This window comes from Paramisgurnus dabryanus, chromosome 16 (genome assembly GCF_030506205.2).
Source record: "Paramisgurnus dabryanus chromosome 16, PD_genome_1.1, whole genome shotgun sequence".
NCBI classification, from domain to species: Eukaryota; Metazoa; Chordata; class Actinopteri; order Cypriniformes; family Cobitidae; genus Paramisgurnus; species Paramisgurnus dabryanus.
This window is the reverse complement of record NC_133352.1, coordinates 7749980-7764109: the sequence shown is the minus strand read 5'-3', so window position 1 is coordinate 7764109 and position 14130 is coordinate 7749980. Positions and strand designations below refer to the sequence as shown.

The 14130-nt window shown below is 38.6% G+C and overlaps 1 protein-coding gene across 2 annotated transcripts in view; it reads right to left on the bottom strand.

Annotated features, from left to right (window-relative positions):
• neurl1b (neuralized E3 ubiquitin protein ligase 1B) overlaps positions 1-14130 on the bottom strand; it is a 54724-nt gene that overhangs the window by 3791 nt on the left and 36803 nt on the right. For both annotated transcript variants that reach the window (XM_065268004.2, XM_065249212.2), the window contains exons 2-4: positions 8442-9008; positions 3006-3731; positions 2268-2390 (exon numbers count right to left, since the gene is read on the bottom strand). In XM_065268004.2, coding sequence (XP_065124076.1) covers positions 2268-2390; positions 3006-3731; positions 8442-9008 — 1416 coding nt within the window. The remainder of the gene's footprint in view (positions 1-2267; positions 2391-3005; positions 3732-8441; positions 9009-14130) is intronic.

Genomic DNA, 14130 nt, shown 5'->3' with positions numbered 1-14130 from the left:
ATTTAAGTGAATTTGTGCTTAAAACAAACAAAAATATCTGCCAATGGGGTGAGAAAATGTTACTTGAATTAAGTGTTTAAGAAAAAAGAAAACTTATTTCACAATTTTTTTCCACACCACATTGGAAGAAAATTTTGCTTGTTTTAAGTACAATTTCACTTAAATTGTATATTATTTGTCTTAAAACTAGACTTATTTACTTAGGTCATTTTGCTCATCGAGAAAAAGCATCTTAATTTAAGAATTTTTAGATATTTCTACTGAAAACAAGACAAAAATACTAAATAAGAAAGTCATTTTTTGCAGTGAAGCGGAGGCAGAAATACGAAACAACAATGGAGGGCAAAATCATTGTCGCTGTATTTGGACACTCAGAGCTGTACGACTCATCTTCGTACTTTTATAGAAACAGGAATAAAAAGGATCTAACTTGGAAGAAAGTGAGTGAGGAGGTCCGACAATTTGGTAATTAAAGCCGACAAATTGAGAGTATTCACATCTCGAGTAGGGCTGTCACTTTTGAGAAAAATCAAATTCGAACGGATTTCGAATATCATGCAATGTATCCGAATATATTCGAATATCTAGGCGCCGCCCCCCCCACGCCAATCAAAAACCCACCGTAATGGAGATTCAATCACAAAATTATTAACAGTGACAGTCATACACAGGGTTGCCTGGATTACCTTTTTACCTAATGTTTGAAACAGCAGGTTAACAACTTATGAATAACTAACTTATATATATAAAAAACGATTCAGAACAGTTACAAACAATAACGTGACAACTTAAATAGCAGCAGGAGTATATAGGCAGACGCAAACGGATTTCGCGCCCGCAGATTTCGGCAGAAAACTCCACGGAATTCTGCGGATTTAATGCCCGTCATTGACAAGCACACATATCTCGCGCTTGAGCGTGTTTGTGACCAGAACTGTCATTGACAACAAGCACACATACAAAGCCTATCCCGCGCGTTTGTGAGCCGTCATTCACAAGTACATTAACCCTGCGCGTGCTGTTTGCTTGCCCGTTTTCAATGATAGAGAGCACAAACCCTTTGATACTTGAGATGAAATTAAACTTACCGCTGAGTTAAGCAGATCTCACTTTACTCTGTCGTCTATGTGACGCGCGACAGTCAGCACATGATCATTTAAAATCCGTTTACAAGACGAATGCTGTTGTTGTTTAATATAAAGTTTACATTGCGTTGTAAAAATGATGAAATTATCTACATGCTAATTTCATAATGCGAACGTATTTACACAAGCTTTTTATTCTGCTATAATATTTAACACTATAAACAATATATACAAATTTTATATACAAACTATAATTCTATGTTGACATGCACATGAGGTTCATTTTAGTCCAATTTGATTCCCTCTCGTGCGCACAGTTGCTGTCGTCAGTCTCACTCTCAGCCTCCTTCCGAGGTGTTACTGTAAAAAATGCGCTACACATGGCATTTAAAAAACCGGATGGTTTATTTATAGTTCGAATACGGATATTTCACGTCATGTTCGAATGCATATTCGAATATCGAATAAAAAGTGACAGCCCTAATCTCGAGTATTCACACATGAATGAAGCAAGTTAACTCAGAATGTTCAAGCGTTCAACTCATAGACTGCAAAAAATGATGTATGACGCGACGTCGCATCCCTCCATTGTAATAAATTGATGCTAAAAATGTCCGTCCATGGTCGTCGCCATGTTACGCAAAAACGTCAGTTTGGAGCCAAGGTATGCGCAGAAGGAATCATCCGTGGAGCCAGAGGCGGAGCCGCGGTGTCAAACTTCCGCCCAAACGCTCGCACGACCAATTTAACCACGCCAATCATAACGACCTGTTTCTATAGCATCAAATTACAAGCTAAAATTAAACTTGAACACTTGAACATATATCAGCGTGATATCAAATACCTGAAAGGACCAAAAACATTTTGGAAACATTTATTGGAAGTGTAAATATTTTTTTTTATTTAGAGCAGAGTCCCATTCGTTTGAATGAATAGGGCGGGGTTTATGACTTAAACTGCAGCCAGTCACCAGGGGGCGATCAAAGAGCCAAAGGCTTCACTTTTCAAGACTTATAAGGCACAGCTGGTGAATAGCGAGATTTATCATCTTCATTTGCATCTGGTGTGAATGCACAGTCAGTTCATTTATGGAAAAGAATAGTTTGGACATTCTGCTAGATATAAAAGAGTTTGGCTCCATATCTATTGTGTTTTCTTGTTACTGGGTTATATCTTTCTTACCTAGAGAAGATTCAGATGCGGATGAGGATCTGTTGACACTGAAGGCCAGATCAGAGTCACTGTCATCAGCTGTTGATCCCTGAGATGCGGATGAACAGGTGGACGGGCTTGACTGAATTGTTCCTTATAGACACAAACAATAATACACATTATTAATCACACTCACTGGATGTCTATCTGCATTACATTATAAATGACTGTTCCAGCTGTATTGTACATGCTTCAAAGTCTTACTGTCAATATGACATCACAATGAGTGAAACTGAAGGGCAAAGTCATACAGGGTGCTCCATTTTATGCATGCTCTATTTTTGTTAAAAGGTTTGTACAAGATTATAAAAGAGCATACCTCAAATATTACATATGTTAAACCACTCCCAATAGGACATTAAAAAGATTGATGGTATAAGAGACTTATTATTGGAACAAAGTGCCATCCTAAAGCATTACAGACTTGTAGAAAAGTATATTTCTCCAACAGGAGGCGAAAAACGGCTGCAGATGTATAAAGTCTGTACTTTATCTGCGTTTTTTGTTTTCTTTTACTTTACTAATCTTATTACTCTAAATTAAAATTTCATTAAATACATAATTACAATTATAAATCTAGTACTTAATTTTTACTTGAGTACTACACATTTATTTATGTCAAATTAATGTCAAATGCCACATTACCACCTCGGGTGTGCATTATTTTTGAATAATTCAACATCCTATCGTCAATTATTCCTTACATACCCAATATCCTGAGTCGGTTCACAGCCCCGTGCAGAGTGAAGAAAGCCCACAGAACCTGAGAGGAGTCGACACACAGGAGACGGCCACGCGCCCCTCCGTTAATCCCGTGATGCACCTCTCCGTTGGCCAGAAAGGTAAAGCTGAGCACATCACCTGCCGTTGGCACAGGAAAACCCCTGTACACCACCCAGTACTCCTTCCGGTCCAGAAGCACTTCTGGGTCGGCCGGAAGCTCGCCGGCATTGAGGGTGCCCGGATCGCACGAGGTCATACCAAACAGAAGTGCCCCGAAGTACGGCAAGCCGAGATGTCCTACCTCCACATACAGTGTCTCGCCCACCCGGACAGGCCTGTCACTGAACATCAACGTCCTACTGCTGTCCAGAAAGTGCGTACAGGCGACCGTGCGGTCGTTGGAGAGGACAACGTCCGGACCTCGCACTGGGTGAAAATGCAGATCGGTGTCAAGAGGCGAGGACGGTCCACGGGCTGGTCTTTGGGTGGTGATGATGTTGGATGATGAGGGCGTAGAGGAGGTGGAGCAGCACGGGGTGAGCTGGTTGTAGCTGCTGAGCTGCAGCGTGGCGAACTTGGCGGCGGCGGCCTGGTTGGTCTCCAGCTGGTTGTTGCTGTAATTGGCCGAGTCATGGTTGCTCTGGGGAAGATACGCACTGAGTCGAGCGGTATTCAGACAGCCTGTGCCCACGCTGTCAGCAAATGTGCTCTCTGAAAAAAAGGGAGGTCAGTGACTGAATCAGAAAAAAACATTCTGCACTAATAACAAATCTGTGTATATGGATGCGTGCTGTCCAAATGTGAGCTGTAACCTTATGTACCTAACTTTGACTGTTGCCATCATAAGCTTGATTTTATGTGACATTTTAGTTTGTTGTTGTCAATGTCCCAATTGTCCCTACTGAAAAATCCAGCTAAGACCAGCATAAACTGGCGAGCTGGTTTTAACTGGTTTCCCAGCTTGGTTTAAAGGTGCTCTAAGCGAATTGACGCGTTTTAAGGGCGATTTATAGTCGTGCGTAGGTCCTACGGCGTAGCTACGGCGTAGACTATCCATAGCCTGTGCGTAGCTCTGCGTAGCCTGACGCGCACCTCACAAAATTTCTAACAGCGCGTCGGCTCTACGCAGACCGTAAGCACTGTGATTGGTCCACCAGAACCCCTCCCGTCAGGTAAAAAAACTGCGTCATAGGAATTTCCGTTTGCGACGGTGAAAACAAAGATGAGCCAAGTTGAGGAGTGATTTAACTCAAACTGCAACATACGTAGCTGTTTATTTACTTCCATCATTGCTGGTCTTCTCAAATTATACACAACAAGTTGCTATTTCTTCTTCGTTTGTGGGTTAACTTGCTTAGCTTCTTCTTCTGTGACGACTTCTGCTGCTATTGTGGTTACACGCGTGATTACTGCCAACCAGCGGTTTCGCGTGTGTTTGCACGTCGACGCAGACGGCGACGCACAAGTATAAATGAAAACCGACGCGGAACCTACGCCGTCGCTGCTACGCCGTAGGACCTACGCACGACTATAAATCGCCCTTTAGACCATAAAAAGTTTTTGTTACATACAGCAAACATCCCCTCACTATCTGCTTGCTGCCTGTCCGCTGATCAAACTGTAAAAAACGCGATCTCTGTAGACAGCCCAGGCTTCACAAACGGCAATAACAACACAGTGGCCAAACCTAGCACCACAAAACAAGCCAATAAACGACAAAAAGGATTTGGGGGTTGGGTTTGGGCGTGTTATGAAAGCACGGAAGGGAGGGGGAGGAGTTAGCTACGCTCCGTCTGTTTGAAAACAATTCAAACGTCAACAAAAACTAAAGTCTCGCAGATTCGCTTAGAACGCCTTTAAGCTGGTTTTGCTGGTGTAGAAAGCTGGTCTAGCTGTGTTTTGGTTACTTTTTAAGCTGGTCTAGCTGGACTTAGCTGGTCAGGCTGGAAGACCAATTGACCCACCAACCTGACCAGCTTTACCAGGATGTGAGAACCAGCTTAAACCAGCTACTAAACCCACTAAAACCAGCTTCCAGCTTATGCTGGTCTTTGCTGGATTTTTCAGTAGGGGGGACAGAGGGGGACTTACTTTTATAAAAATATAATTACTTAACTAGGCACGTAATATTAAAGTACAGATAAATGAATCATATTGAATCAAATTGCTTGATCTATCTGTGCAAATATCGCATCGCCGGCGGATATAATCCATACTGAATCGTATCACAATGAACTGTACGATTTACACCCCTAAAAATTAGGCTCCAAAACTTTACTGAAATCACGATTTCCCATTGTGAATCAATTGATCTGTTTATCCTCATTTTAAGCAAAACATTTTTAACAACTTGACTGACAGCTCAGACAAAACATGTCTATAGGTCTGGATCTGGTCAGCTTTTCCAGAATGCTTGAAGTTTTTCTTTAGGAATAGACGGCATGTTGACCAAACATGGTCAGTGATCTCATCACACAGAAGATAAACAGTTCTTGACGACTGCTGAGAACGAGCCAGTAAGAAAGAAAGAAATAATTCACTGACTCCCAATCTCAGGTGTGAGCTACTGTTGATCATTCAGCGTGTGCGATTCAGAATCAGTCAGTCAGGGTGGGACAGTGAATCACGGCACCTCAGTCGTGATCAGGCTGTTCCTCTGGCATTCTGCGTTTCAGTGCTGCTGACGTAGATCAAACAAAACCCTGAGACCGTTATCTAATCGTGTCTAAAACGAAACGGCATGAATCTGCCCGTTCTTTCATTCAAGTGTACAGTACACTACACTTTACTGCAATTAAGAGGTGTAAGATGAAAATGTATAACAAGTGTGGTAAACCCTCACCCCCTGGTATCAGCAAGTGCAGTATTGCAGGACAAGGTTTACAGTACCATCTACACACGACTGCTTATACTGTAACTATCACTGAACGCAGGAAATAGCAGGAAATCCAGAGTGTCACAGCCAGATTAACATATCCCAGACGACTCTTCTCTGACCCACATGGAGCTGCTAGTTTATGAAAAGCAGTGGCATGCCAAAAATCTGTGGGGCCTCCCTGCAAAACAGGCAGAGATGCCGTACATGCAACTTTGTAGTGGGACCGGGGAGAAAGGTTCATAAGTGATACATGTGCTAAAACCACCTCTGAGAAAATTCACCAAATATCGAAGCAATTCATTCACCATGAATCAATTTGCTGTTGGTAAAAATGTTGTATAAAAGCAGTATTACACTCTGAGTCATGCTGTTAAACTTAGGTCTGCATGATATCGAAGAGAGCTGCGATAACTTGCTAGAATACAATATTGCTTTAAGCTTGTAAAATCAATTTTAATAATAATCAAAAAAAAAATTATTATTAATAATCATAATAATAAATTAATTTGAAACAAGAAGGCATCACTCTTTTTGTCACGCCAATATCTCTGCTATATGCATCAACCTACAACCTGAATATACTTTTTGAAGTAAATCAAATCATTGAGTTATTTCAATATGTGTATTGAGCTATGAAACTTTGTGTTATTTTCGATAATTTTATACTTAATGTCCTGCATTCTCAGTTTGACTTTTAGAAAATATTTGTTTGCTTTACTATGAAAATAATATCCATACTGTACTTGTGGCTTGAAATGGCGACCAATTTTATATGCTCCTGAATTTTATGTATGGCATTTCTTTCTTATATGTAAAAAAAATCCGTAGAAATTACAATGTTATTGCAGCTGGGTTGCCGGTAATTTACCGTAGATTTACATTTATGTTATTTACTGGCAAGAGTTTGTTCAAAGTTAAATAAATTTTAAATATTAACAAGTCTTTATCTTTACATAATTAAACTATACAATAACAGCCTCATGCAAAGCATTCTGGGAACCAGAAATCATCATCAACCTTTTTCTGTTTTTTGCTTCAGATTTTGTTTCCCAGAATGTTTTGCTTGATGCTGTTTTTTTTAGTTTTACTCTGTAAAGACAAAGACTTGTAAATGTTCAATGTTCATTTAACTTTGAACAAAATGTTGCCAGTAAATAACATAAATGTAAATCTACGGTAAATTACCGGCAACCCAGCTGCAATTTCTACGGAATTTTTTTACAGTGTAAAAACACTTTACATCATGTGTATGCTATATTTATATTGGGCGATTTCCCAGACAGGGATTAGACTAGTCCTAGAGTAAAATAAATGTAAGAGCTGTCCAAACTGAAAACAACTTGCACTGACATATCTTAAAATACATCAAAATGCACACAAGTAATGTTTTTAGTAAGGCATGCTTGTTAAAAATAGTTATATTTCCTAATTACACTAATGCCTAGTCCTGGTTTAAGATAATCCCTGTCCGGGAAACCACCATATTATTTATTAAGTATGTTAACATAATAATTTTAGAATAAACTGTAGAGACAAAAAGGAAGAAGACATAGCCTATAAGATATAAGGAAAAAGAAATAATAGAAAACTAAAAAATGAAGAAATATTTAATAAATGGTATTATAGAATACATGATATTATTGCTTTTCAGTATAACTCATTCTAATCTTTAAACTTTCTAAATCAATTATAAATGTAACTTAATGAAAATGCTATAAGAAACACATAGAGGGATCAGATTTCGTCAGAACACCGGACATATTCACTAATTATTTTCCATTCAAATTATTAAAAGATTTTCAGATGATTTCATCGATCTAGTCTGTCCGTTTAAGGGCTTAAAAGATTAAAGACACACTCAAAAGATTAACTTTATTTTTAATTTAAACAAAGTTTTGTTATGCAGCAAATTTTTTTTCTTTAATTTGATTATTGTAGAAAATATAAATTATTACATTTTATGAAATCAGTTATTAAACATGTTGTTTGATGAGTGAAATATAGTTAACCAATTACAGAAAATGGAAAGTCAAAATACAGAATCCAGAAAAATTAAAACAGAAAATATGGGATTTGTGAAAATGAAAACAGAATTTAACCCTGGAGAACCCAGGAAAATCCAAAAAAACATATTATTCCATTGAACAAATTTGACCCCGTGGGTTCTCCAGGGTTAAAATAAATAATTCAAAATAATATTAAATTGTTTTATAGGGCCCCATGAATCTACACGTTTTAAGCGTATGAGCTTGTTTAAAAATGGCCAAGCACAAGTCAAGTGTGTGGCAAATATTTTAAGATTTTGATTGTTCAAGCTTTTAATCTTCAGGATGAAGTTGTGGTGCTCCAAAATTTTCAATGGATGCTCCTTTATTTTTGCTGGTGCTCCTAACTTTTACATTTGGAAGCACCAGTACCTATTAAAAAGTTAATTTCGAGCGCCGTGTTTTTGTTTGTAAAAGCAACGTAAAAGCAAAACCACTGCAGCAGACTGTGATGATTGTTTGCAAAAATAAAGAGAGAATTATGATCTGAGCACTTACCCAACAATGTAACTTCCTGTGTGATTCCATAGATATCAATGATGGCCCAGAGCGGGCAGGAAACATTTAAGCCGCAGTGAAAGAGAATGGGCTCGCCGTCATTGACGCTGTAAAAGACTCGGCCGTTTCGGTCAGCCCAAAAGGCCAGAACATTGTCCCGTATGGCCAGCCTCTCAGGCAGGGCCTTAGCCCAGTATCCGTGCCGCGTCACAAGGTCTGGACAAGCATATTTGGGGATGTCGCCTAGGGTGAGCTCACTAGGGTCTGTGCTGGTGAAACCGAAGCGAAGAGCCCCGCTCCAACCCGTATGAACTCCAGAGAGGCGCACACGGACCTTCTCGTACAAGCGCACGGGCCGCTGGCTGAAGGTTATGCCGTTGCAGAAGCTGTTCTTCCGTGTGGCCCGCCGCAGTTGTGCGTCCAGCCGAATGTTCTTGCCCTTGGCGTGAGGGTGAAAACGGGGAGACTCTGCGTTGATTGGAGGGGCAGATGAGCGGCGCTCCACTCCACTGTTGGAAATAGTGCAGTACTGCCTGCTGGCCACTGGGCGATGCTGTAGACTTGCATCTGTTAAAACATCAGAGAACATGAGAAACAATATAACACCTCATGGTACCTGTAATGTTAAACAAACGAGTAGCAAATGTGATTCACGTATAAAGTATATTTAATCATTTTAAAAAGTGCTTTGTTATCAATACATTTATGAGAACATGATGAAATATTTCAGTCGTTTTTTTAGGTCACTATTCAAATGTATGCAACTTTGTACCTTCTTTTGTAAAGGTCAGATTTATTAAATGACACAAAATGCTAATAACACCATACTCATCCAAGCTCTGGTTTTCACCATGTTCACCTCTTAAGGGCACTGAAAAGGCGGCATCATTCCAGGAAGCGGTATATAAAAGGCAACAGTAAATATACTAGTCAACATTTGAAGTGGATCAAAAACTTTCATCCAAGTTGTCGTAAGACAAGAACGGATATTGGGTATTGGTTTTAAGGCAACTTTTAGGAAAGGTTTTGATCCACTTCAAATGTTGACTAGTGTAGTATGAAGCTGACAGTGTTGACAGATCCCCCATCAGTCACAGAACAGACAGCCGTATCAAAGACGAGCAAATATGCAGCAGTAAATCTTTTGTGCTGTTTTTTCACTGCTTGAAATGAGAGATACGTCTGAAATAGCTCTTCACAAAAAAACAACTTCAACCCGATCTATCACAGACAGAAAAATATGTAACCATTAAGAAAATTATCCTGTCTAGGTCCAATGTTGTTTGTTTTTTTATATATATATTCTGTACAAGTAATTGTGCATTACATTTTATATCTATATACGTGATTTTTTTGCATTACAATAATATTGGTGGCAACAACTAATGTGCTTAATTATCATGAACCTAATATCATAATTCAACAAGCCATTTAATAGTCCCTTTCTACTGGTAAATTACTGGTAAGTTGCAGTAACTAGATCATGTGTAAACAGAACCTTTCTGGTAAATCACTGCTGCCAATCAACCAGTAAGAGAGGTTGTAAGATTACCAGTAATGGTGAGCGATATGTGTGAATGGAGAATAAGGATTACTGGCATTAGAACGGATGACATCAAAACGCACTGACAGCTTCGGCCAATCATAACGTTTTGATACAGATGATGCGTTTACCCACACACGCTGCTTAAAGTTGAGCATACCTGAAGTTAACATCCACATTTCTTTACCAAAGTTGTTTAAAACAGCTTACCATATATTTGCCAAATTGCCCACATCCTTCGCACACTATCTGTAAAGACTCATGTGTAAACACAGTCGCAGTTTACGACTTTCCCCAAGTTCAGTTCAGTTTGAAGTCATCTAAAACGATGTTTGATCACTAGCAACTGACCGTCTGTCAGCATTTGCCACAAAAGTGAAAACTACAAAATATGGACCAGATATGAAGTCATAACCCACCACTGTTTACAAATATAACTCTGAGCTCGCTGTGCGGCAGTTTAGAGGTAACTTCTGCTTTCTCGCCGAGTTTATCTGTATTTTGGAACTGATGTGTGAATGATATCTTAGTGGTAAAAGAGGGAACATCACTGCATGTGTGAACAGCACATTTGTGTATTTACTGGTAAAGTCATTCTGGTAAATTCATGGTTATTACTGTGTGAAATAGGCTGTTTTGAAAAAAAAAAAAAAAAAACAAAAAAAAAAAAATATATATATATATATATATATATATAGCAAGTGGCTTCCTCATAGATCTTTGTGTTTTAGGTAGAGAATTGTGTGTAGTGTTTTGAAAAACGTGTTTCATGCAATTGAAAACTGAGTCAAAGCTGAGAAATAGCTTATGGTTTTGAAGATTTGGCATGTAGTTTTACTCTTTGAGTGAGAGGTCACGAAAATCGTGTGACATGAAAAGATTTTGTGTGTAACCAATCGTAAAAAACTGTAAAACAAGGCATGCTTAGAAAATGGAGACATGACTGCATTTAATTACAATTGTGAAGTTATAAATTTACTTATTTATAAATTTATTGTCTGTGGTTATATGTCTTGTTCACCAATCAGAAGCAGCGCGTTGTATGCAGGAAACTACAATGACAATAAAAGGCATTCAATTCAACTAGCAGTGTAGCTTGTAATTGCCAAACTGAAGGCTGTGCCAAAAGAAGAAATATACAAGATGCAGGCATGAGCAACAAGGGCATTGCGATGACGTCAAGCCCCATATATGATAAAGACAACGTCAGCTAATACAGCTACACGGTCAGCCACTCTTTTTCACATAAATCAAAAACCACCTCAAAGCAAGCATGAAAACTTTTTTGTGAAATATTTTTAATTAATTAAAGTCGTGTGATCTTATGCCTAGTCTTGTTTTGTACTGTTGTGTGTTCAAGTTTAGTGTTTTATATTGTGCCAAGTTTAGTGGTTTATCTGTTTTAGTCTTGTTGCCCTGTTTATTGTTGTTTGCCCCCACGTGGGCCTTTGTTTTCTTGTTTTGTATATTAAAGTGTATTTTATTTAACTCCTCATCGTCTGTGTTTGGATTCACGTCCTGAAAGCCCTGTGAGCGTGGATGAGGCATTTTGAACCAAATAGCATGGAATTGCCCACGGCAATTCTATTTGCCTATTTCACGTCTTCTATTCGCAAATAATTAATCCACACATATTTGAAAGATAGTGGCAACCTTGCAATAAAGCATTGGTGCCTCTCTTCTATGCTTGCCATGGTAAAGTTTGTGTGAAATATGACTCCAGCATCACAAGCATAGTTAGCTGCCTGTAGCCCATAGTGACTTGATATTTACTTGTGGGGAGCCATGTGGATTTGCAGACACACAAACAGATGCGCAGGGAATGATAAAAGAGATCGATTTGGACACATGAACCAAAAACCCACAATTCATATGTGTGTATTGGACCGTTGAGGTCGTACATAGCGGTTTAATATTATATTGAGAATTGAGACATCCTTACTCCAAACCAGCATTTCAGAATGAAGTAGATTTGAAGCCAAAGTATTTAATGAACGTATAATATACGACACTGGGTGCATTCGGTTAAAGTCTGTATGAAGTCATGTCAGAGAATTGTTTCTAAACGCATTATATATGTTAAAAATGCATTGCTGAAACAGATTACAAAGAATGTAAACTATATAGTACTGAATTGTGGAGTTGAAACACCTTTAAACAGTTTTTCCACATTCCTGTTTTCAGGATTATTTGGGCGGGGCTATAACAGTGGGTCCATGATGCACTGGAGCCACCGAGAATGGCTCCGCCCCTAACACAATCACAAGCATCCATATAGCGATATTTGAAAGTGGAGAGAGATGACAGCTTTTCTGTGAGTGGCCATGGTTTCAGCGCAGACATCGGACATGCTTCCAGCTTCGAGCAGAGCTTATTTTTCCCAGGTTTTGATAACTTATTTCATTATCTATCATTCAAATTTGGCTGGATGTTAATAACACATTTTTCTGTGGTATGACACACTCAGAACACATTTAATATCACTTTACACAGACTTTAATATCATTAAAGGGGCCCTTCCACATAAAACCATTTTTACTTTTATTTTTTGATATGTGTTAGGTCCATATGTGTTTGTGTTGTGTCGTGAATAAGAAAACGCACATGCGTCGAAAGGGTTTATGATAAAAGACACGTGTGTGTGTGTGTACCTGGTAATTATCATGTTGTGGGGACAAGATAGGAAAACCAGTATTTTTGTGACCTTGTGGCGACATTTTGAGGTCCTCATGAGGAAACAAGCTTATAAATCAAACAGAATGATGTTTCTTGAAAATGTGAAGTATCAGAAAGTTTTCTGTGATGGTTGGGGTTAGGGGAAGGGAAAAGAATAAACAGTTTGTATGGTATTAAATGCATTACGTCTATGGAATGTCCCCACAAAACATGGAACAAGTATTGAAAGTTAGTTTGACTACGAAAAACTAAGTTATCCAATCATAACAATGGCCGTTTACTTCCAAGTCGTCAATGCGGCTGGCCCCTCAAAACGGATCATGCCAGCCTCAAAACCATTGTACACTCTAAAAAAACAAACGGTGCTATATAGCACCAAAACTGTTGCTTTGGATCGTAATCATAGAAGAACCGTTTTTAGTGCCATATAGCACCGGTGAAGCACCAGTGAAGCACCTGTGTAGAACCATATAGGGGCCATATAGCACCACTATAGCACCACATATGGTTCTACAAAGCACTATTATGGTTCTACACAGGTGCTTCACTGGTGCTTCACCGGTGCTATATGGCACTAAAAACGGTTCTTCTATGATTACGATCCAAAGCAACAGTTTTGGTGCTATATAGCACCGTTTGTTTTTTTAGAGTATACAAAATGGCCTATTACTTATTGCTTTTGATGTTTTGGGGTAAAAACCACGCAAACATCATGAGTAGACCTCAGACAACAGTATAAAACAATACAAACGACCAAGGAAGGGCACCTTTAACTCATTTTTGATGGCATTTAGCAAGTTTTGCATCTGTGCTTCTCAATTATACAATCTCATGCATTTATCATGAAGGCAAGCATTGATGAATGAAGCAGTGATTTGATTAAAACATCCTGCCTGTCTGAACTATGGTCTAGGTACTGTATAAGTTAGTTTTGACCTTTATACGCACTCTTAAAAATAAAGGTGCTTCACAACGCCATTGAAGAACCTTTTCTGTCTAAATGGTTCTTTAAAGCACTTTTAGCATCTGAAGAACCTTTCTTTTTCACAAAAAAAAGGTGAAAATATAAATAAAATCAATAACTAAAAATATAGTAAAAAATCTTTCTATATTAAAGACTAGGGCTGGGTATCGATTCAGATGTTCCAGATCGATTCGATTTCGATTCGCAAGCTATCAAAGCGATTCGGTTTCGATTCAATTCAATTTTCGATTCCGGTTCTCGGGTCACTTTTTATACTCGATTCTCAATTCAACTCAATGAATATAAATTTAATACAAATACCATATTAATAAAAAAGAACAGAACAAAAATAAAAGCCATAACACTGTCGTCGTCGTCATCTTGCTTGCAAAATCTAAAATGCTTTCATACCTTTTACTTTTTATGTAAAGGTGGCATCAACATCGATGAAGCACCTGAAACCGCAATTTTAAGCACTGAATGAATGAATGACAGGCTCACCCTTC